Genomic DNA, 24,463 nt, shown 5'->3' with positions numbered 1-24,463 from the left:
CCACAGATTTAGGTTTTGTTGGATCAAACAGTTCCTCTTTAGTATGCAACAGCTGTGCCTCCACATGCATTTGCCTCTTCTGTGCTGGCTTCAGACAAATATTTTGATGTGGAGAAAGCCTAACAAGCAGCAGTGTTGCCAAAGTGTTTACAAGTGTGTGTTAAGTAAAGCTCTACAGCTTTCTTGTTGATAATTCCACCCATCAAGTCGGCTTCCAAGCTCAAAGCCATCTTCCACAAAACAAACTCGAGTAGGATCAGACGACCTCTGAAACATCTAAACGTGGTGAATTGTGCGTCTGAGTCACACTATATGTGGGCTTATTTGCTAGACTTCTGTTTGTTGTTCTGCTCTTTGTAGCATTATTAGAAATGATGAGCATCTATCGGTTTGTTGGGTGACAGAAAATCAACAATTGATTAAATGTCTTTGGTTGGCCATTTGTTTTGTTTTTTAGCCAAAAAGAATAACGTGTTAAGTAACCAAATATTGTGGAAATGAATTGATAATTAAAATACGAATGAGTTTTAGCCTGAAAGAGAACCATTAGTTTTTATAGTTTTAATCACAAATCAAAGCTGCTCAAAGTCAAACTGTTGTACAGTTCCCATTTCCCTCTTTCTTGTAGGCTGCTCAGGATGAATGTGTTCACCTTACTTTACATTTTGCTGCAGTGAACTTGGACTGTTGATGGAGAGTAATTTGTGTGCAAGGTGCATTGTGGCTGGGAGATTCATGAGCTCAACTGTGCCTGCTGCTAGCACGACAACAGAAAACGTTATCTTGAAGGTGCAATAGAGCCAAAAAAATGTACTAAAGTACAACTTCTTGGTGACCTCTGGATCATTCTTCCCCTATATAGAAATTCTCCCAAAGCTCAGTAGTGTAGTATCCAAGCATTCTTGCTTTGCACTCTGTGCTCTTTTACTCCTCCCTTCTGCCTTTTCATGCAGCTAGACTATCAGCCTCCTTGTAAAAATGACTTTTGTCCTTTCTATCTGTTCCATTTTGTCTCTGTTCTTTAGTCATTATCCATGCCTGGGCATTGGAACACGGTCATTGTAATCTGTACTCTAGTGCTAAAGCATTACGTAACAGATGGGCTGTAATGTTCACTGGCACTTCAGCAACCATTAATAGTCAGTTATAAGTGCACGGAAGGTTAACACCAGTCTTTGAGGATGGCAGTGTCGCAATAGAGCAAAAGCAGGAAGGAAAATTCATCCATTTGGGTCTTTATTTCTTTTTTCAAATACCTCTCTGCCTTAAGCCCTTCTTTAGTAGATGCTCACTATGCACACCATATGGACAGCTATCACATCTGCTGTATAGCAGTGTCATGAAAAGGTATAAACATTGTGAAAGTGTAGGTGAAATGATGATCATATACCAGCTGCTTCATCTTAAATCTCTAGTTCCACTTTAAAGGAAGGCGAGAAAGAGGAAATGGGAAAATCAGATGGAAGATACTGAGCCTAATTATGATCAATAGAAAGTTCTTAATAAAGAACTTACCCACTGATGTCCTTGGAAAATAAAGCACCAATTCATATAATATGAAAATGATCCAAAGCGACAGACTAACCTGAATCAGAACAGCTGTAAATATTTTAAACTGTTAACAACTGTTAATATTCACCCTCATAACATACTGGATGTGCGTAATCAAGAGATTTTAATCTCATAGTGTAATCTGTCACATGCATATGGCATATCATGTGTAGTCCATCTGCTCATGTGTTTTTATTAAGCTTTTATATTTAGATTATCTTTGTAGCTGTCTGTTCTTGGACTCTTATCACTGTTCTGACATTTTAAATTCAGCTATAGAGCTCGACATTGTGCACGCTTCTGTGGTAACAAAGAGGTGTTTGTGTACTGCTGTGCTCTGACTGTTAGGTAAATTTGGCCACAGTTCGTAGAAGAAGCCAGCTGTACATGTTTTCATCAAATTAGTATCATTAATGAGCAGTAAAGCTGAACAGCCACGTTATGGTTGCCTTTGGTAGCAATATTTAGAGCGATGTGTCATTTGGTCTGATTGCCCCTGTTGGCAACTGCTGTCATTGAGATGAAGAAAATTTGTATCTCTTCAGTGTAAAATGGAGCATTTGTGTCATTTTCTCTGACAGTAAAAGTGTAGAGGGAAAAAGGCATCGGGATGCACGAGAAAACAATTTTCCATCCAGTTATAAACGCTTAAGAATGACAATGCTGTTCACTTTGGCAAACAAGAGATAATGAATGTTTGCCAAATGTCCTGTTGGAAGGTTCTGTGTACAAAGAAAGTGACTTTTTAAAAAAACACACATTTAGATCCTCTCTCATGCGCTAACCTGAGACTTGAACACAGACTTCAAGGCACAAGAGATATACTTAGCCAGCCTTAAATCGTCCTGGCACCATCAACTATCCACTCGCAGAAGGGCAGCTTTCCACACTGGTGCCCACTTAACAGACTTCTGTTTCTTTTTTCACCCTTTTTATTGTCTTTCTCAACTCACTGTTCACCTTATCTTTTTAGTTTTTTCCACTCCATCCCTTCTTTCTTGTTCCACACCTACGCAGTCCATTCCTCTGAATTCTTGTATATACCAGTGCCTCATTTCTGATTGTCATATTTCTCCCCATGTGTTCTGTTTTCAACTTTTAGTATATTTATGTTATCCTGGGCCCGAGCCATGTCATTTAGATGTCAATGGCGAGGTGCCTCATTTGGCTTTTGCTGATGTGCTGATTTGCATTTCGTCTTTCAGTGCTGTGTCATGATGAGCAAGAATCCCCGGGAATTATAGTGGAGAAGAGCTCAGATCAAACCTGCTGGTGGCCTCATAATGAGCTGTGATTCAAAATGCAGTTATGTGCAATTATTTGCAACTTACCTCAGATGTTTCTGTCCTTCAAACCCACACAAGGTCGATAATAATGCCCACAAGTTGCATGACAGATATATTATTTTCTTTCTACCTGATTGGGCGCACAAGTAATAAGTGCCTGGAGCAGATATTTTTAGCTACTGCACAGAACTTCACACTCGCACTTAATATTTCTTTATCCAAGTTGTAATGAGCCTGTCATGGCAGCTCAAGTGGAAGATGTCTGTGTGGTTAGGAGCACTGTCGTTTGTGCTCTGCTGCTTTTCACCAGTGTTTTCTGTCAGCAGCTGCCAACAAATATGACTGATTCAAACTGTGGCGGGCCACGGTGCCGACTGTCTCACTCGGTCACCTCATCTAACCGAAGTCTGTGCTGGCCCCCAAAGTTCATTAGTGTTACAAGCTAATAATCTCCAGTTTACTAATTACAACTCAATTACAAATACGGAAGCGTCTGCCTTCACCACCATAATTATTATCAATCACCAACAGCCAAGCTGGAGTATCGACTTCGCTTCCACCTTGTTCCCCACAGAAAGGATTAAGATACCTTAACCTAATGTATATAAAGATGGAGAGAAGATCTTTACCTAAATGTTTTCGTGAGTGTGTCGGCAGAAGGTGGACTGTGGGGGAAACAGCTGTGAGGTGGCCTATTCAAAGTGAAAGCTATAATTACCAGGAACCCCTCAGGAAATATGGTTTTATTTTTTGCCTTTTATCTTCTTGCTCTGTATTCGTGCCGTATTCACACTGATGCTTTGCTTTTACCGTATGAATTTTGAGCAGCTGACTTTATAGTTGTGAAAAGCTTTGATGGCCCAGAAGAGACGCCTGTAAGCGGAAGCTCACATGATGTGAGGTTTGTTTATTCAGACTTTTTTTTTTTTCCCTTTTCCTTACACAAAGGGCCTCTTGTAGTTTTCTTACAACTTGCTATAGTCCCCAGTGTTAGCTAGTAGGACAGAATAATTGTGTTAATGGAGTTTGAAAATGTAGATAAAGAGGGAGCCGAATGTGGGGAAATCAGGAAAGAGGGTCACACGTGCAGAGGGCTGCCTCCAGGGATCGCCTCTTCCATTTATCAAACCACGATTGCCCCTTTAGTCTCCAGTCAAGGGTCTCATGTGGTGAGCACCTCTGCTGCCATGCTGTTAAGGCACTGCTTTGGACATTGAAGATATGCCTCCTGGGAGTGTTGTTGCCTCTGTAGAGTAGGTTCTTTGTAACAAATTGAGGCCTGGTGGGCAAACCACGTTTCATGTAACACTGTTCCCCAAGAACAGGAGTCACATATGTAGCTGTCCCTCATGTATTTGACATGGAGGAAAGGAGGAAAACAATAGTAAAACACACAAGTGCAAACCTGGGTGATGAATACCAAAGATAAATAGTAATGTAGTAAAATTTGTGTTTGTGAAATTGTAATAAAAATGCCAATAAGATTAAACGAAGAATAACAAAAAATAGCAGGTTGGAGTTTGTGTGGCCGAGTACAGAAAGTAGGTACCCCACAGTGTATCAGATTTCCGCCGCCTCCGCCCCCAACCCAAAAAGTCGTCACCGTGTCATTTATAAATGGCTTTTAGCCATATCCAGTCCACCAGTTGACTGATTTTTCAGGTTGATGCCCTCGCTTTTCAACTGGGGGTTGAAAAGCGAGGGCATCAACCTGAACCTCTGTCACAGCCCATCAAGAGTCTCTTCATCCCCCCAAAACCCACAGGGCACACATAAACACCCCCCCACTGAGTGTCACGGGTGTGTTACAGCATAACCGCGCTCCACCAATGGCTCAATACCTAATTTACAAGTAGAGTTAGAGATGGGGCCTTTTAATGGACATTTTCTGCTCCCCGTTATTGACTGCATACACACTAGCATGCACTTTCCTCCCCTGCTGGCACTGCTCTGAGGGTCTTTTTTTTTTTTTTTTTTTTTTTTTTTGTACATGTCCTAACTGACACGCGCCACTTCACAGATGCCATTCCTTCTGCAGATGTGTACACACACACACACACACACACACACACACACACACTGTTACGCGCCATCCTCCCTCCTAAGACCCCGGGGTGAGTACAGGAGGGGAGCAGAGGCACCAGGCTGTTTTAATTTATTCTGTTTTGTGATATGACCTTGCTGGGAAAAATAAAATGGTACTGGAGAAGAGCAAAATGTTCTTGCACAACTTTTATGAGAGTAAATTTGCACGTTAGGGTGAGATGCAGTGGTGTTATTGCATATTTACAAGAGCAGTTCCTTCCAGAACATCTGGGAGCGCACTAGACACTGTTTGCATTTGCATTTGTTGTATGTGCTGGGGGTACACGAATGTGTCCTCTTTAACTCCACGAACCTACGCTGGTGGGCTTGTCATGCCACGTTCCCAACAAAGCATCTGATCTCATCCGACAGCCATGCTGGGGGGACCAGCATGTAACAGGACGTAGTCTTAGTTTGCAGCAGACAGGGGCAATGACACTCATGCACTCGATGGAAAGGAAAGCGGTGTGCTGTGATTTCTAACACGAGATAAAACGATGGGTCATCGCAAAATGGAGTTTTGCTAATTTCATTTTATCTCGATTATCAGGTTTTAATAAGTGTTGCAGGCCAACAAGGGTAGTCTGGTAGCTCATTATTTGGCACTGTTGCCTCATAGCATGAGGGACCTAAGTTAAATACCCAGCTGGGTTATGTCTACTTCAGAAGCTTCAATTTCTCCTGCTTAGTTAATGCCAGAGCATTCACGGAAAAGACAGGATTTGAATCTGAAGAGTTTCACTTTGTGGGCAAAATAAACAAATAAGCCAACAAAAATAGTTAATTGTAAGCGTTTGATCATTTGTGCAGCCCTAGTAGAAAGTAAAGAAAGGATTAGGAGAAATAAAAGCCACACACAAAAAATTAATTGCCAGACATTGTAGATCTACTTTGTTTTACATCCATTATTAAGAAAATAAATAAAAAATCTGATTCAGTGTCTTTCTATCTTGTCTTTACATAAGCACCACTGTATTCCTTCAGTCCTGACACATGACAAACCTTCAAGGAGTCCCTCCCTTGTTAGCTATGCGTGGACATGTTAATTGAAAGATGTCTCATAGGACAGTCCATTGCTTAACAGAGCATTCTCAACTGGAAACACCCTGAGCTGCGGACATGAAAGCTATTATTTTCTGGAAGAAGCTCTGACGACGATTCGTCTGCTGCAGAGTTTTTTGTTTGCAGTGTAGTCAAAAGGAGGCTGTGATGGCAGGCGGGGGGGACATGAAACAAGACGAAATAAGGATTGATAGAGTGGGATGAAAAAAAACGAGCAAAGCAGCAACAAAGAAATAGTGACAAAAGGCTGTTAGTGGCAGTTTTTATGTTGGAGTTTGACTGCATGTGTCTGAGAGGCTGTGCGCCTGATCATCATTGCTGCTAATGAGAAAAGTGCAACATGCACAGAGGACACGCCTCATTGTTCCCTTTCCACTCGGGTGGTTTTTAAGTCCTGTGACATCCCATATCGTCAGCGAGGACCACGTGAACACAACCGGGCACCGAAACGTCGATTAGTCACTTGTTTTTCATACACACGCCATCCAAAAATCTGACTAAATCTGGTTTTACTTTAGCATTTTCACGTGCTGTGAAATTCAAAGTCGACGCAGCTCACCTACGCACCAGACGTGCACAACCTGTCACAAAAGTGCCGCGTTAGCGCTCGCTCCGATCCACCACTTTCACACCGCATTTAGCAGAACACCACCTGGGCATGGCATGCTGGCCAGTGCGGGGAAATGCACGGTCTCCCTCCCTCGCTGCCTCTCTCACTCTCGCAGATTCACAGCCAGTCAGATACACAGATTAGTGCCAAACCGCCAGACCGACACCACCTGTCGTTCATCTTACGAGAAGCATCACACTTACACAAAGTCTCCCACCAAGTCTTGCGTGAGAAAGTTACCTGCATACATTAACGCTGAGTCAAAACGTATTTTCAGATCCTTCCCCTTTGGTGCGAATGCGAGTATCAGATAGATGTTTTTAGTCTCAGTCTTTTACAGTAGAACTTTCTTGTTGCAAGTAATTGCAAAGAATGAAATCACATGCATTCAGGAGCACTCCCACGTACGCTGCAGCCTCCTTAGCCAACAACATATTCTCTGGTGCCAGCATCCATAGCCACTGCTCACCGTTAATGGCATCTGTCTGGCATATGGGAGCTCTGTAGGGTCATCCAGACAAGCTCACTGTCGCCCGCAGCCTTCTGCTACCTGAACCCTCTACAAACTCTGCATTTTCTTTCCTTTTCTTATTGGACTTCTTTACTTTACGTGCACATTATTTTACTTATTCTACCTCCCTGCCATCATTTCCACATTTCCCTTCCTCCTCCATCTATATGATGACACCCTTGTTTGCTATAAAGATAAATATTCCCTTTCTTTGCCTCTCCAGACGAGTTTTACATGAGCCATTGTGCCTCTCTACTGGAGCCAATAGAAAAGCTATGAAAAGAAGGATCCGGGACAGGATACGTGCAGCCGTTCGAAATCCAAAGTCTGTCATCATTTGTGTTCAGTGAAGTGAAGTGAGGGGAACAGTGAAAGATGAGGGTGAGCCAGGAAAGGCACCCTCCCGACCACTGTACAAAGAGGCCCACCATGATCATTTCAGTATGGCAGCATATCATCTGTGCATATTGTGCTGTAGTGCTCTTGACTTTGCATCTTTCACAGAATACTTAGCATTTGGATTCAGCCTCTCAGCTCTATGGAGTTTGGAAAAAGTGCAGATGGAATACATTTCCTCTAAAGTTGAGCTCTTTTTGGGGTTTGCCATTTGTCCTCACAAATGCAATTCTCTCTTTTGTGTTTATATATTGCCTAATCCACTTTGGCGCGTATGAGACCCTCTTCCCCATCATGTTAGCTTCCCCTAGCTGTCCAAGTGTTGCACTGGGAAAGACTGCTGTGAGCACTGAGAGCTCTCCTCCAAAGCCCAAATGGCATCACTGGCCTTTTGTGTCTGTGAAATATCTTCGGCTGGGTCTTCCATATGGTGACATCTGCCTGATGGGACCAAGATGCCAGATCCCAATGCCTTCCAAAAACAAAAAAAATCTCTCCTTTAGCTGGCTTTGACGGATGACTTGTGCAGCCACAGCACTTTCCTCAGCCGCTCACTTACATGTGCACGCGCTCACACAGACAGACAGGTCTGTTATCTTGGCTGTGCCATATGCAGCGCAGCTATCAAATCAACCTATGTGCACAAGCTAGCTAAGCAATTAAACTCCAGAGCCTCATCCACACTCGACTGTTTTAACATCTGGCATCCTTGTTCTAGATGTGTATGTGCCAACCAGCTCTTCTGCTCTTATAATCGCCTTCAAAACATGCTGAAAAACGGAGTCTTTTATGTGGAAATACAATGACTTCTCTTTCAATTGACTTTTGATTTCTTTGTGTTCTTTCATTTAAGTTGTTTTCTTTTTACTGTCATGGTTATGTCTGCCACTATGTCAGAAAAGACAGGAATGAACAAATTCATGCATGCATCGTACAGATAGTGCTTATTCGGTAGATGTGGTGCAACCTCTTATTTGTGTTTGTGTACCTCGTGCATAATTTTATCCAATATTGTGAGTGGTGGAGGACATCTCGTTCCAGGGGTCTGTTGCTTGAGCTTTTCAAGGTCCAAACATCCACTTACACTGTACCCACCTAAGCAAACTGGCTCTCTATTCCCCCCCCCCCCCCCCCAATGACTCATCACTGGTTCATTCAATGAGGCTAAATGGCTGTTCTAGCAGAAGCAGTCAATATGCTCAACACTGCACATTGGTTTGCTCTTCTCTCCTCCAACTCCTGTATAATCCTCTCCATACTCTCAACATGTGCATATTACCTTTGAGTAGATGTTTTTAAAGCAGCACTTCTATTGAGCAAATGGATAGCGTGGAAAGAGTTTCTATATACAGTATGTGGCAGAACTATCTGGGGACTTTACAGCTTGAATAATACTTTAAACTTGTACTCTTTGTTTTTATTTCATATTGGTTTTATTTATCACAGATTAGAAAGTTTAGATTTAAAGATTTTATCAAAAAAATACACCCTGAGATGGCACATGCTCAAGTTTCTAGCCTAGACTCAGTTGCTTTACCATAATGTCATAGCTTAATTCCGCTTTTTAAGGCATCGGGTTTTAGCATTTAAGTTCATTTGCAGACTTTGATAGTTCATTGTTGCATAGCCTTTGGTGAATAAACATCAGGTTGGCTGTATTTGCTATTTACAAGTTGATTCAATGTTATCTCTTGGCTCTAAGTTGAGATAACAAATAATTATGATTACTTGATACCTTTTCATCTTTTTTTTTTTTTTTTAAAGAAAACAGCAGATCTGTATCTTCGGTTCCTTTTTACACTATTGTATGTTTCTAATTAGCTGAACTGATTTTGCGCTTCTGGTTGAGAAAAAGCTCGATTCAACTAAACCTGCCGGAGCCTATCGGAGAGTCAGTGAGTGAGGCTGTCGTTACAAAGTGCCGTGCAGTGTTGTTTTTATAGTTGTAGCTGATTAATTGCACAGCACCTACAGTATCCGTTACAATGCTTTTTGTTTAGCAAACAGTTGCTATAGTTAGCTATACAGTACTGCTCATAGCTGACTCTTTCCTTGTTAGTTTTCACTGTTCCACAACCTTACTGTAAAAACAAAACAAAAACAAGACAACTGGTTTTGTACAAAAAGAGGAAAAAAACACCAAAGGAGAACACCTTGAAGGTGTCTTACAAATGCACTTGTTTAAAAAAAAAAATCTTCTGCACACCATCGACGTGTTGGCCCAAGGCTGGAAGGCATGAGTATGAGAGTCACTCTTATCTTGAGTGACTTAGCATGAAGTGATACCACTCCCATTGGTGGATTAACTCAGTTACAGAAAGCGTTGCACTGGAACATGACGTCGGGAGCTCCGTGTGCTTCCTTTGCATGTTTGTGTGATCTGCATCGCCCGCAGTAGCATAACCACTTTGTGTCTGCGTGTTGTTTCGATCTCGTTGATCTTCAGAGAACATTGCGCTCCTTCCATCTAGTGCTGAAGGGGAGGGTGAGCGAGTACCCTTCTTTATAAAAAGTGAACTTTGTGCAAAAAAAAAAAAAACAACTTGTAAATTTCCATGTATGCAGGTAAAAGAAATGTCTCAGGGGCAGAACAGGTTGAAAGGATGCATTGATTCACCTTAATCCTTTAAAATCCGACGGGTGACGCAGGGATGTGATATGCTAATGACTTGTCTCTTTCTGCCTCAGGTGACAGAGTACCTGAACAGTCAAGAATCTGCCAAGAGTGCCAGGGTAAGTCACTTCATCCCAGCCACCATCTTATTGTCTGTCGTTTTCTATTTCTTTTTCCTTTTTTTTTTCCACTTTTCCGTCGCCTCCTCCTGTAGTTTGTCTGCCTCTTTGAGAAATCTACTGATGCCAAAACAAGAATACATTACAACACTAATTACTCTCCCTTGGAAACTATCAGAGAGAAAGTGTATCCTCTCCTCGCTGCTTTTTCTCTTTCTCAAGATGTCACACATTACATTGGCAGTCCGCATTGTCCCATATGGACTGCTGCCCACAGTCTGTGCAGGTCCGTTCTTTGAAAGTAGGGGGTGGGGATTTGTGCAAAAGAGTGCAGTGGGGATAGTGAGGAAGGAATGAATAGGATTTAGGGTCTAGCACACTGGGCTCTCATGTTGGAATGAGTCGAGTCGGAGTTTTGACATAACAATCCGCCGCAAATGTATTTATTCTGTGACCAGTAAACTGTGCGGCCAGCCAAGTGAAACTGGCAGCAAAAGATTGGAAAGGAACCCAGGAAATGTAAAAACAATAAGTGCTTTCAGACCAGAGAGTTCTAGGGACTAGTTGGTGGGGGGTTACAATTTAATGTGTAGTGCTATCTCGCGCTATGTGTAGCACAGATGGACGGGGAGGGCTGCGAGAGTCCAGCTCTCCAGACGCACTGTGAGTGCCATTGTTTACTTTCTCGTAATACTGTTTCAATTTCTTTTTCTCTATACATCGCTTCACTGTGTGTGGGGTTCCTTAGGTAGTGAGTGGAAATGGGATTTTCACTTAGAGTGAACATCATATTGAACTTCCTCCTTCACATATAAAGCCTGGAGACCATTGATGGTTCATTTCTGTGTTTTGTTGTGTTGTGTTTTTTTCCCCCCTTACACAGCTGATGTTTAGACTTCATAACATGTCCAAATTGCCACACTTGTGTCTAGGTCAAGTGCTGTATACGCTCAAAGGTTCCTTTTCTACTGAAGTTTCTACTTCCTCCATTCCAAAAGCATCTATGTACTGATGATATCATAAATATGCACAAGAAACTAGAAAGTCATTGCCTTTTTTTGGCAATAATGAACTAAAACATATTCATCCTGCTGCTTTTAAAAGTCACCAGTGCACTATATATGACTCGTTCCTCCATAAGAGTGATGACCTGCCCTGTACCTTAATGCATATATATCAGCACATCAAAGATATATGTGGTTTGACGATTATTTGGACAGTTTGCACAGGCGGAGACCACCGTCACTAATCTCTGAAGCGCACTGGGTCATTTTGTTCTATAAGCAGGCCTGAAATATTCAGAAAAGAGCTTCTATGGTTTCTCCTAGTAAGTTATTTTTAAGGATTAAAGAGTTTAAACTACATTACCCAACTTCTTCAGGAAATCTGAATCCTGATCCTTTAAAACATAAATAAATAGAAGCCACTTGAACCTCGTCTCTTGTGACAAGGGGTCGTCCCAGCGGTTAGCGCCGCACGTTTTTCAACAGATGCCCTTCCTGACACAACCGCAAAGGGGATTAGTGTCTTTAGCTTGACTTGAACCATCAACCTTTCACTTGTCAAACACGGCTCTACGGGGCCATCCTTTAAAAGAAAAATAAACTGATTTTTAGTAGCAGGACAGAGATGTGAACAATTGGACACATTTATGGTTATGGTCTTTATGTTGAGGAGTAACAAAAAAAAGACATTATGTAAAAATAATAGAGGAGTAATAAAGGTCTGTTCAGATAAGTCCTGTTGACAAGGGCTGAAACCTGGAGACTTTGACAGTACAAAAAAGAAAAAGCCTTTCACAAGAGCCCCAGGAGCATGCAATAGACACTTGGATGTCGCTTTGTTTACTCTTGTAAAGCATGATGGCTCTACATTCTAAAAGAATCAGTCCCTCCTGTGCCGCTTTAGCTACCCGGCGGTTATACAGCATGTCCAGACAATGAGTCAGTCAGAGGTGGAATTGACTGTAATCACAATCGGAGTTACTGCCATGTTTTCAGGGTGTCAGGGAGGAGCAGGAAAAAAAGGCAGCGGAGTGCGAAACGGGGAAACGGCTTCATTCATTTCATTCATCCTAATAACTACTGCTAATTAGCACAGTAATTAGGTATGAATCACAGCATTAACAGCTGAACGCGCATGCTTCTGAGAGCCATAAAAGGAGCATCCCAGACAGCAGACCTGCGCATATACACACAAACACCTCCAGACCGGACGGCTTCTACGGCTTTTAAAAAGGCAGTAACTAACTGGGTGCTGTTCCAAAGTGCGCACACTCTTTGCCAACCACGTCGCGGTAAAGCCGACATTCAGGCAAACGAGATGGTTTATGGGGCAGTGCAGGATTGTCAGTGTAATGGAATAGGAGAAGTAATAGACGTGGTGGCGTTTGAGGCACTGCGAACCTCCTGGATACGCAGGTCCGATTAAATGGTGATGGAGATGATGATGATGCTGGCTCTTCGCACTGGTCTGTGAAAGCACTGAGCTCTCTCTGTGTGTTGCACTGTAGCTCTCTCTTCCCTTTAGCTTCTTTTTCTTTTTTCTTGTCCATTTAACATGCAATGTGCTGGAGAGGTTATTGGAAGTTCCATTCAAAGCAATGGGGCATTTTCACCACATTGTGCAGTTATCTGTGTCAGTATGGTCAATGAGATCTGTCTCTGTCCTCCCATCAGCTCAACATTTGGCGCTATGGAGACTTCCGTGCCGACGACGCAGACGAGTTTGGTTACAGCCGTTAAAGAAAGGAAAGATAAAAGAAGATGCACAAAAAAGAGAACAGACCATCCATTAAACACCATTCCAAAGACCAACGTGGACGGCAAGTGATGCTTTGGACAGAAGACGAACTAAACAACAAGCTCGCGACTCACTCTTCCCTCATATTTAGCATTTCAACCCTCCCATCTGGCTTTTCTTCTTCTCTTACATCTTGTCCTCCTGCTAGCCCCAGTAGCTCCATATAGAGCATGCTAGCAAAGCTATAAGAAAAAAATAATTATCATGCAAGAATCACTTTCCTTTCGTCCTTTAGTTTCCCTAATCAGCGCCTGCACTATTGCCGGTCCGTTATTTGCCACACTATCCTCTCAGCAGTACCTGTGTGAATGATAATAAGTGATGCCTACGTATGTGTTTCAGCCAGTCATCGACTTTGCTCTCTGACACTCTAGCCCAAGCCCTGCTTTCCTCTTTACTCGGAAGGGAACGTCTGTTTCGCAGGAAAAAGCTCAATTTTTTTAATCTTTGTTTTTTTAAGCAACAAATGCTTCCCTAATGAATTTCTTGTAAATGTGAGGATATGTTGAAAGGTGTATATTGCTTTGTTTTAGAAAAGTGCTGTAGGTGAAGCCACACAGACTTGAAAAGAAAAAAACAAACAAACAAAAAAAAAAAAGGATGAATTATTTTTGTCTTCAGTGTATATCTGTGTGATTATGACATTTGCAGATGTTTTTGTGGGGAGTGTTTCGTCGTTTATTCACTGTCACACTTTTATGACCAGTAAATATCGATGCCTTCACGTGGCATTTTATCATCTCTTCTTCTGTAAAGTTTACATTCTGATAACGGTAATGATCCTGTCTCTGGCAGTCTCTTCTCTTCCTGTCTCTGTATGCCATGGCAGATACAGTGTTTGAATTTGTTTCCACATAATGGACCTTTGCATTCTATTAAAAATCTGATGAATAAAAAATAAGCAAATTAAACGTGGGTTTTTGTTATGTTTTCCTCAAATAAAAATGAAAGAATGCGAAAATGCAACCTGAAACAAAGTCCTTTAGACATAAAGCTCAGGATTTCAGGTTTTTTTTATGAAACACTTGTGCCAAAATTTAAGAGCACTTCAATGCAGATAAAAGGTTTTGTTTCCTGTAAAACACCACAATCCAGCAAAGGTCTTTCACTAAAAGCTTGACAGTTTGGGGTTTTTTTAATTTCTTTTTTTAACCACAAAATTTGCAATTAGCGATGCTAATTTGTCTAAGCTTGAACTTGTTTAACATTCACCTCCAAAATCTTTCAAATGTATCACTTCCTGCTCAGCTACTGCTAACAAACGGGCTGTAAAATCAACTGTTTCCACTTAAAAGTTTAAAGTTTATGTAAGTCGTGCAGAAGCACAGCTACTGAATTTACATGAAGTGATTTTTTTTAAAGTACAGGTTTGAAGTGTTTCCTGCCCGTTTAAAAACAAAAAACAATTCTCAAAAATAATTTTTAAACTAAAACCTTTTCGTGCACTGGATTGGATCCATCCCATTGGCTGAAACAAAATATATCTGTATTGGAAGAGAATTTGTAGCCTCTTTGCGACAACAGTCCAATTTGAAGATTTATCTACAATCAAGGCCAAAGTAATTTTTTTTTTTTATCCTTTTAAAATGTTTTATGTTACTTTCATTATTTTTAGTCTTCTTCATTATTGAACATGGAGGGTGTTTGTCAGGGGCAGAATTTAGACAAAGAGTTTACCCAATATGTTCCAATAAACGTCCGTCTAAGCCTCGTCAGGCATGGTGTTTTGTCAGATGTGACCAAAATTGACTAAAACCTCTAAATTGTTGTTTTACTTGAGTTAAATTAGTAGCATATCAGGGTGGTTAGCGCTGTCTGTCTCTTCACAACAAGAAAGCGCTAATAAAACTAGTTAAAAAAGAGAGCAGCAGCATAGCTTTGTGCTGAGAAACTGCACTACAGATGTCATGCTTGCTTTGAGAGAGTTGATGGAGAAGCAGAAAGGTGTGTTTGTGGATCTAGAGAAAGCATATGATGAGCTGCCAAGACCCAAACTGTATGAGGAAGTCCGGAGTGGCAGAGAAGTATGTGAGGGTGGTGCAGGAGATGTATGGAAGACAGAGTGGAGAAGAGATGGATGAAGTTAAGCTACAGACTGACAGATTAGGTCAGGCAGGAGTGACTGTGGATAATGATGTTTACAGGTGACATTTGACCTGCAGGGAGAAGGTGGAGGTATGCTCTGGAGAGAGAAGAAAGGTCAGAACCAAGAGAAAAAACATGCGAATGAAGACGAGACGGATATAACAGGGAAGCCACAAGTAGAGGTAGCAGTAAAATAACAGGGGCCAGCAAGATCTATGGTTTGGAGACTGTTACACTGAAAAAATGACAGGAGGGGGGGTACTTACTCATCAGTCACTAAAGTATCTGCTGGGAGTGATGAGCTCTGAGCCTAGACACTAAACTCTTAACAATATTCTGCTTCTGTTGAAAATAAATATAAAATAAAAATCAGTTCAAAGGTGAATTGTCTGAGTTAAATGGGAAATGAAGGTAACACTTGATATCTTTGCTGAGGCAGAGGTTTCTATAAAAGTAGATCCATTATATTAATTTTCAGCTCCATATAGTCTTTTTTATTTTTATTGCGGGACTCTTAACAGTGTAAGTCTTTGCCTGACTCATAGTTTTAGCTCTGGATCTTTAAGGGGACCCTGCCTTTGTGGCTTCCACAAACAGTGCAGTCATTCCACTCCCTTTTAATCCTATTGCACATAACTGTAGCTGCCATTCAGCTGGGGGCGCTTGCGAGCTAGTCTTTCATTACTAGGAGCTAAACAGCTAAAATGATTAATTACACATGCACTTAAAGAATGCCTAATATATGGCACTAATTAAATAGAAAATTACATTCCCCTTATTAAATTAACTCTGTTTCGGTAAAGAATATCAAAATAAATAAATAAAAGTGTGCTTATTAACAGTTACATGAAGTAAACGGACAAAAATTATCTAAAGGAAAAAAATACAAATATTATCATTATTATCTCTTAAATGAAAGACCAAAAAATATAAAAACACCGCTATCAATGTGCACATAATCGGGTAACAATAGTTCAGCAGTTTTAATCCAACACAAGGAAGAAAACCATTTCTTTTCATCTAAAGTTTCCACGTACGGATTAGGATGCTTAAAAGGACTTAAAACAACAGGTCTTGAGTGTAAATATGCCAACGTAATTATTTGAAACCACATTAATAAGTCAGTGAAATTGTAAAAGCATATATAAACATAGACAATTGAAATAATAGTCGGTATACCTCATGGTTGGACACCATCAGCAGCAGGTTGAACCACTCAGACACCTGTCACACGCAGAATTTCTTTTCCTTTTTCGGCGAATTCTCTGTCAATCCTGGAGGTTGTTGTGCGGTAAACTCCCTGAAATACTCATCTGACTCTTCTTTGTTTTTGATCTTTTTTCTTGAGGTTATCTTTATCAGCTTTTGCCTGCAACTTGACAAAAAATAATATAAAGGGTCTATAATACAGTGCCCATAAACATTTAATGTAGCCTGCCATATAAATAAATGCTCTACTCCACATTAAATGACTGTTAATCATAAAGCACTCATGCTTTGCCAAATCTTACATAAACCACATCATTGCCTCCTCAAATCACCATACATATGGTTTAAAGCCTATTTCCCGAAGAGCAAACCTAACAAGGATACTGCAATAATAAGAATTCAGCAGCGCTTTGCATTAGCAGGTCAGTCACCCTGACAAAATAGGTATTTAACACACTGAAAACTGTGAAGCAGACACTTGATTTCCAGTGGGCTTCGGTTTACAAGTTTTTAATGACAGCTCTGTTTGTCATTAAAAGAAGTGCATCCAGACCTGCATAAGAAAAAAACCTCATCGCTCTCTTTAAATCAACACTTTCACTGAATTTCATAGGAATTTATTTTCAGGGCAGATTTTAGTGTTTAAATAACTCACAAAACAAGCGGCCACATTATTCCCAGCGCTAGAAAAAGCTTGAATCACTGTGTCATGACCTGGCTGAAAAGCCATGGAAAGGCACACAAAGGGAAGGAAAATATCTTGAGATTCTGAGTCAGTGGCGAGGCGCTGCGAGTGTGGATTAGTGACGAGCGAGATGTTGGATAGCACAAAGAAAACACAGATTAAGCAAGGGAGGGAGCTGAGGAAACACTGGGCCCAAGTGTCACCGATTGTCCTGATGGTCTGCTATTCCCACCTACTGCATCACAGAAATAGATAACATAGGCAGCACAGACAGGCAAGCAGACCATCGCTGCTGCTCAATAAAAAGCCAGTCCTTTAGTCCAAATGAAATCCCACTTGTCCGTTTCTGCAGCCAAAAACGTCACACGTTTTTAAAGAATGTATTATTACTGCTAGAGTTTATTAATAAAAGGCAAATGCTAGAAAATATTTTTGACTGAGTCTTTGAAGAGGCACATTTTTGACGGGCAGAAGCCTAGGCAGGGGATCATGGATAAGTAGAAAAAGAAAACATCTGTGCTGATTAAATCTGTACTGGCTGAAGAGACACATTCATGATACATTTGTTTGTCGAGGTGTAGTATGAAACCTCGACTCACTGCTCATTTGCTAGCACTGGGTTGGACGGCTTTCCCCTTCATAAACGCTTTAATTCTTCATGAGACAGATTCCTGAGAGATTTTGGTTCATATTTACATGATAGAATCACACAGTTGCTGCAGATTTGTTGCATTTCCTTCCAGGACATGAATCTCCTGTTCCATCACATCCCAAAGGTGCTGTTTTCGATTGTGATCCTGTGACTGTAAGTTCAAGAAAAGTTGTTATCCTGCTGAAAGCAGTCGTTAGAACACGGGTTCTCCGTGGTCATAAAGCTGCTGGTGTAGGCTGTGGCATTTAAAAGCTGCTCACTGTGTGGTCTTCTGCTGTTTGCACTTTGACCTGTTGTGCATTCAGAGATGCTCATCTGCACGCTTTGGCTGCATTGAGCTTCAGCAGCTCATCTTTATGTATCTAAAAGAACTGAGTTGCTGCAAGAAGAACCCAGCGGATGTCGCTCTAAACAACAGCAGCACATTTAAGCTTGATCAGCTGTTGTTAGAATTTATTTCATATTAATTTCTAGTATCAGCTGATGTTTGCTGGAGCCACAGCTGTAAAGCTGCTGGTCATGATATCGGTTTGGATATCCTGGTGAGAGGGAAACATGAAGATGAAACCAGGAGATGTTCTTACTGAATCATCAGAGCTGAACAGGTGATGGAGAAACAGGTTTACCTTTTAGGTCACATGAATTAGTTGAAGGGAAGTTATGAACTGTTTCTGAGAGACAAATAACACCAGGATCCTTTTCAGCTGGTAACTGTGCAGGGGCGGGTCTAGCAAAGTTTTGCCAGGGGGGCCAGGTAGGGCATTAACAGGGAAAGGGGGGCACAAAGAAATACTTTTCTGTCTTATTCTCATTTAAAATGTCTCGCTTTTATTAAATAATTATATGAATCTTACAACCAAAGTTTTTATCTGATGTAAAATGTATAGAAATCATACATATACCAACAAGACTGTACATCACTGTCACAACAGCGTTTGTTTTAATTGTTGTGAGGAGACCATAAATAGCATTTGCATTTTCTGTTGTACAGTTCATTTTTTTTGTTTCAAAATAGCTGATAACTATTCGCTGACAGCTGCCAACATCTGCGAACAAATATAATTCTGTAAAGTTGTTCTATATAGTGTGTAGAGCGTTATTAAATTTATTGCTAATGCAATTATATGGCACATCATCAAAAAGGTTGCCGACCCCTGTTTTAGGTTGTGTGAGCATCTGGCTGTAACAAAAATGATGATGTCATTGCTTTACATATAGCTGCTTTACTGGCTATAAAAAACCCAAAAAGTATTAAAGCATTCTCACAAGTTAATGCAAAGAGAGGCTGAGTAATCATTGACCTGAAAATTATTATATATAAGTGTGTAACTTTGGACTCGGGGCATATGATTTACAGAGCAGATACGTATGCTGTAGCAGAAAAACAATATGCAGTTTAATTTCAGATGGCTTTTAGAATGAAAAACAACTGCGGTGGGAACAAACCGGCTTGGCTGTTTTCTTCTTGAGATTAAAAACTCTGACGGAGTGACCGAACTGCTTTGAAAGAGGGCGACAATAATAGAAGTTTGCCTACTCAACATTCAAATTGTGTTTTTAAGACACACCTCCAGCCTGGAAGATATGTTTTTCAATTAGACATGGCAGCGGTACTTTTATTTTATATGGCTCTTTCTGACACACGGTTTAAGTTTTTACTTTACATGTAAGAACCGAAGGCGTGAATTACTATTCATGAGTAAACACTGTATTGTATCTGTTAGAAAGCGCATACACCGAAGTGTTAAACGGTTTCGAATATATGTGTGGAATTGAAAGCTGAGGCTGGTACAAATAAAAAGTGCTGCCAGCATTTCTCCCCTCTGGATGCCAGTTATAATTTCAAGGTGCTACATAGCAGTCAGCAGCCACCAAATCAAAGATGGCCCAGGCAATTTATCACTGGTGTTCATGTCCAATTACCACAAGTTGGGATGAGAAATATGCTCTAAGGGCAATTAAGAATCCTGTCTGTGCTGTGAGCTGACTCGTGGACTCGGTATGATGTCTTTGTCTTTTACATCCACGTCCTTTCTCTGTCTTTTTTTGTCACAAACTATTCATCGTCCTTTATACTTTGTCTCCCCATGTGCCTGATTGGTTTGCCTCTCAGAGCTGATGAGATAGCAACCGGGCCACGTGCTAAAGAAGAAAAGGAAAGCAAAGAAAGCGACCGTGCACGATATGAAAAGTGGTTGTCTGTTTGAGTTGTAAGTTAAGCCCTCTGATTTCATCTCCTCTCTGTTTGTAAAGCTGTCATAGTTGAAACTACGCCCAGCGGACGTAGCAGCCAGATTACAGAGAACTGTTGTCAGCAAATTGTTTGCTTAGAAATGTCGATTATACGGCGTCTTCCACAGCATCTGAGGCAGCCGAATCAGAAGTGTCTCAACACCAATTAAACCATGAAATGTTGCCTTGTTTTTGAAGGTATTTGTAAGAGAAAAGCAGGCATCACAGAGGTCCTTTCTCAATCAGGCAAATAATGTTCTTCCTGTGATCTCGCCGCGTGCGCACAACAACAGTGCCGGAAAGACACAAAAGAAATCAATGATTTGATGTGAACAAAAAGCAACAGTAGAGGAAATATGTTTTTTTTATGAACCAAAGACATGTTTTCCTCTGAGGGGTCTGAGGAGAAAATAAATCTTAATAATTCACAAAGCAGGAGAAAGAAGGAAGAAAGGAATCGAAAGCAAGCAAAGAAAGAAGAGACATGTAAAGGAAAACAACAATGGAGACAAATAGGAAGAGAGTAAGGAATTGGGGACATGATGCCAAACACATGAAATAGCTCATGCATCACCCCAATGATGGACTGCTTTACAACATTAGCTTCTTTTAAGACTCCTCTTTTAACAAGCTGGAATCTAAAATCTGAACTTCATTTGATTTCATTTAATCTTCCGAACTGTTAATTTACTGTTCATGCCACCTAATTTTATGCCTCCCCTCGCTAAAAATATTGCACTGCTTCCCTGCCTTTCCTTATCTCAGAGTAACACCCGCTCACGTCCTGCCCTCTTGTCCTCCAGTGGTCCAGTTTGGTATCCGGTATTCACCTGCTTTAGTCCCTTCAGGCTGGCAGCCATCACCGCACTGGCCAGCTCACATTCAGACAGCTCTTCGTGGATGTATTTATAATTTTAGGCATGGGATCCACTCTGTAAGGGCTTCTCCTGTCTGTCTGGCAGTTATGAATGACACTTTGTTAACACATCACACAGTGCTACACACATTGCCAAAAGGGATACTGCAGTTATTGGGAGGTAGTAGCAGTGTTAATTAGTGGTCGGTATCTAAAAGCAGCATTCATGATTTCAGGACAAGCTGTGCATAAAGGGTCAGTGAGAATTACAATGAAATGGACTAATCATCTTATTTCCGTGCCATATGGCTGTTTATATATATATATAAAAGCAAAGTTTCACAGCAAACTTTTGATGTGTGCATTCTTTCATTGTGTTTCTGTATCTTTTTGTGTATTATTGTCTCCTGCATCTACTAATTAATCTCCTTTTATGTTTCAGTGAACGTCTTCCTCTGTTTTTCGGTGACTTACCCCTCGTTTGCACCTTAAAGCTGTCCAAAAGAAAGGACGCCCTCTGTCGCTTCGAAGGTTTTACATTTAAGGACATGAAAAAAATAATCTGGTTCGCAACAGGTGTTTTTTAAATGATTTAACCCTTGTGTGGTGTTCGTATTTTTGTTACTCAGCCAGTGTTCATGGGTCTGGTGGACCCGCTAGAGTTTTGGCTTTCCAAATTAACACTATCAAACAATTTTATGTTAAATTACTCAACAGATGTTTACTTCATCCCAATTACAAGACATATGAACAGCAAACATGGTTAATTTTTTCCCTTTACCTTTGTTAGATCACATTTATGAATTAATGTGCTTCTCGTTTTTCTTTTATATAAAATGTTATAAATAAATCAGTTATAATCAAGTGGAGTGAGTGGAAAGACACAACACATTTACACGTGAAAAAATAATTAATTGTTTAATTTTTCTTTTAAAAAAAACTGAACACGGGTCTCACAGACCCGAACACCATACAAGGGTTAAATAAAACCAGAGATGAACAACAAAACAAGACATATTACATTGTGCCATCACTTATTAATGAAAAACCAAAGCCAGAATGCAGAAGCAGTGTGTAGGTTCTTTACCCTACAATAGAAAGCGCCTTGACGCAAAAGAAGAATCAAGTCCAGTCGTGAAACAGAAAGTACACTGTTACATTTGGTGCTGTATAAATAACAAAAAACTAACAATTTGAAGTTCATCAAGGGGAAAACCATCAAGGCAGTTGGAAATCTTATCAGGAGTGGGCATTCCAGCAAATTCTCCCCAAATTCAGACCATTCATTGGTCAGAGAAAGTGCAAAAAACCCAAGAGCTACATCTCAGACTGCAGACCTCAGTTAGCATGTTAAACGTTAAAGTTCCTGACAGTATAATTAGAAAAAAAGATTTAAAAAGTATGCTTTGTTTAAAAGTGCTGGCAGGAGAAAGCATCTACCCTTTAAAAAGTGCTCTGCAGCATGGCTTAGTTTTGTTGTATCTAATTAACCCACAGGAACAATGTCCTTTGAACAGATGAGACCAAAGTGGAGATGTTTGGAAATAATCCTCAGCACCACATTTGGAGAAAACCAAACACAGCATATCAGCATAAACCACTCATACCAATTGTCAAGCACAGTGCTGGAGGGGTATTAATTTGGAATTGTGTTGCAGCCACAGCATCTGGGCACCTTGCAGTCAGTGAGTTGACCAAGAACTCTTCTTCATACCAAAGCATTCTACAGTCAACAGTCTGACAGCTAAAGCGTGTCCAAAATTGGGTCATGCAACAGGAGAATTATACCAAGCACAGCAGCAAATCTACAATAGAATGGCTGAAAAAGAAAAGAATCATAGTGTTGCAATAATTCAGGCAAGGTCCAGACCTCCAGCTGGCTGAATGCATCAGAGAGCTGTGCATTAATGAATACTTGCAAATCTAAAAGAACTGTGCGAAGAACAATGTCAGAGACCGATAAAGATGAAATACAGTCTACTTTCTGTTTCACGATTTTATGCAGAAGTCTGTGAGGCTCTGGACTTGATTCTTCTTTTCTTCCAAGAAAAAATGTCGCTCTGTAGAAAACCCTCTTGACCTTTGTAGTCCAGAATTTTTTTTTCTTCACCCAAAAGTCTTGTGCTAATTTAGGGTGAATTTTACTTTGAACACCTGCTTGAATTTCGGAAATCTCACCTTGAAAGCACTCTCTGACAGATTTGCTTTTACTTTCACAGTCCCCTCAATCCTCGCACAGGCGGACAACTCTAAATGAAACTAAATGGATGTTCTCTTATCAACTCGGAGCCGCACGTGAATCGTTTCGTGCATGAATTAACTGAATTAGCTGGCCAGGAAGCGTTCAGTTGAAGAGTGTCCAATTACTTCAGAACCCTTGCAATTTGGGCACTTTGTGTTAAATGGCCAAATTGAAGTTGAGACACGGCATTTTAAAGCATCCATCATTTTATTTCATTTTGAATGTGCTGAACAAACTAAAAATAACAAACTGTTAAAAGCAGCACATTTGATCAAATGCCCACAAACAAAACATAATGCAAATTGAGTAAAGAAAAAAAAACAACAACAACACGTTACATCAACAATAAGCTGGTTATATATCACGCATGGTTTTATATGAGGCATGAATCAGCTTTGAGAGATGTATCACAGGCACAGACCTGCATTTAGCTTTTAGTGGTTTCAGTAACAGCTACAAAGAAACCTGACTTTTAATGTGCATTAGCAGATGGTGTTGTAAAGTGACTCAGCATTTGGGCCATTTACTATACAGCTTAAAAATGATGGTGAAAAAAATAAATACATTTATGCACAATAATAAAATAAGTTGGGGAGATGTGGGGCAATTCATGAATGAATGAATTCCACAACAACTCTCAGGTGTGACGTAAAAGCTGTTCGAAATACTGAAGTAAAATGAATTTTGTTTAAAAAAGGCACCGCCTCTTTTAAACAGAAAAAGAAGCCCCACTTTTCTCCATTCGCTGCATTGCGAGCATATTTTACGTGTGTGTTTTAAACCTGTGAAGTAAAACATAATGTTGCCATTTTGTTGCCCGGCGGTTCACTACGGTTTTATCAACACAAATTTGCCACCATCGGTGATGAAATCTACCCTGGAGAAGATTTTATTGGGGATTCTAGCTGCTTTATCCCCGAATGATTTCAAGAGCATTAGACTTACTCTGTACATCATCACATCACACCACAGATAACGACGGCACACAATCGCAGGAGATTCAACCCACTTCCCTTCCTGCAGTTCAGGATTCCACTGAACTACCTTTTCTCTTTTTTCCCTCCCAAATGCTTCTCTTTATTTTTATTGTGTTCTTTTATCCCACCAGTGAACTTCTTTAGATCAAACTGCTGTCTGATTTAAAGTTGGTTTACCTGCAGCGAACAGCTGCCAGTCCAACTGTGAAGTGCAAACTATATATAGCTATTATTTCCTTTGAGCTCCTTTGCACTCCTCATCATCTCATTTTCTGACAATTCAGATGAGAGTGGGAGTCAAATCAGCTTTCTGTGCAACACATGTTACTTATAAATCCTCAGCTTGCCATGTATTTGTCATCTTATTCAGTGACTGTGAGAGCTAGAAGAAAGAGCTGTTTGGCATCAGACGTGTGACTCACCAAAGCCCCCTGAAGTTTCACTGCCAATAACCACAATGAATTGCAAAAAAAATGGAAGCGTGTTTTG

At 40.6% G+C, this 24,463-nt stretch overlaps 1 protein-coding gene and 1 long non-coding RNA gene across 2 annotated transcripts in view; one reads left to right on the top strand and one right to left on the bottom strand.

Moving 5' to 3' along the window:
- snd1 (staphylococcal nuclease and tudor domain containing 1) overlaps positions 1-13,951 on the top strand; it is a 176,276-nt gene extending 162,325 nt beyond the window's left edge. The window contains exons 23-24 of the mRNA XM_085437009.1: positions 10,190-10,234; positions 12,913-13,951. Coding sequence (XP_085293135.1) covers positions 10,190-10,234; positions 12,913-12,978 — 111 coding nt within the window. The 3' untranslated portion in view covers positions 12,979-13,951. The remainder of the gene's footprint in view (positions 1-10,189; positions 10,235-12,912) is intronic.
- Positions 1-24,463, bottom strand: part of LOC146689624 (uncharacterized) — a 60,928-nt gene that overhangs the window by 4,458 nt on the left and 32,007 nt on the right. The gene's annotated exons all lie outside the window — the stretch shown is intronic.

The sequence above is a fragment of the Copadichromis virginalis genome, linkage group LG17 (assembly GCF_057382275.1).
Source record: "Copadichromis virginalis isolate Kocher_CV1m ecotype Utaka linkage group LG17, C_Virginalis_male_GT1.1, whole genome shotgun sequence".
Classification (NCBI taxonomy): domain Eukaryota; kingdom Metazoa; phylum Chordata; class Actinopteri; order Cichliformes; family Cichlidae; genus Copadichromis; species Copadichromis virginalis.
This window is presented reverse-complemented; position numbering and strand designations above follow the sequence as displayed.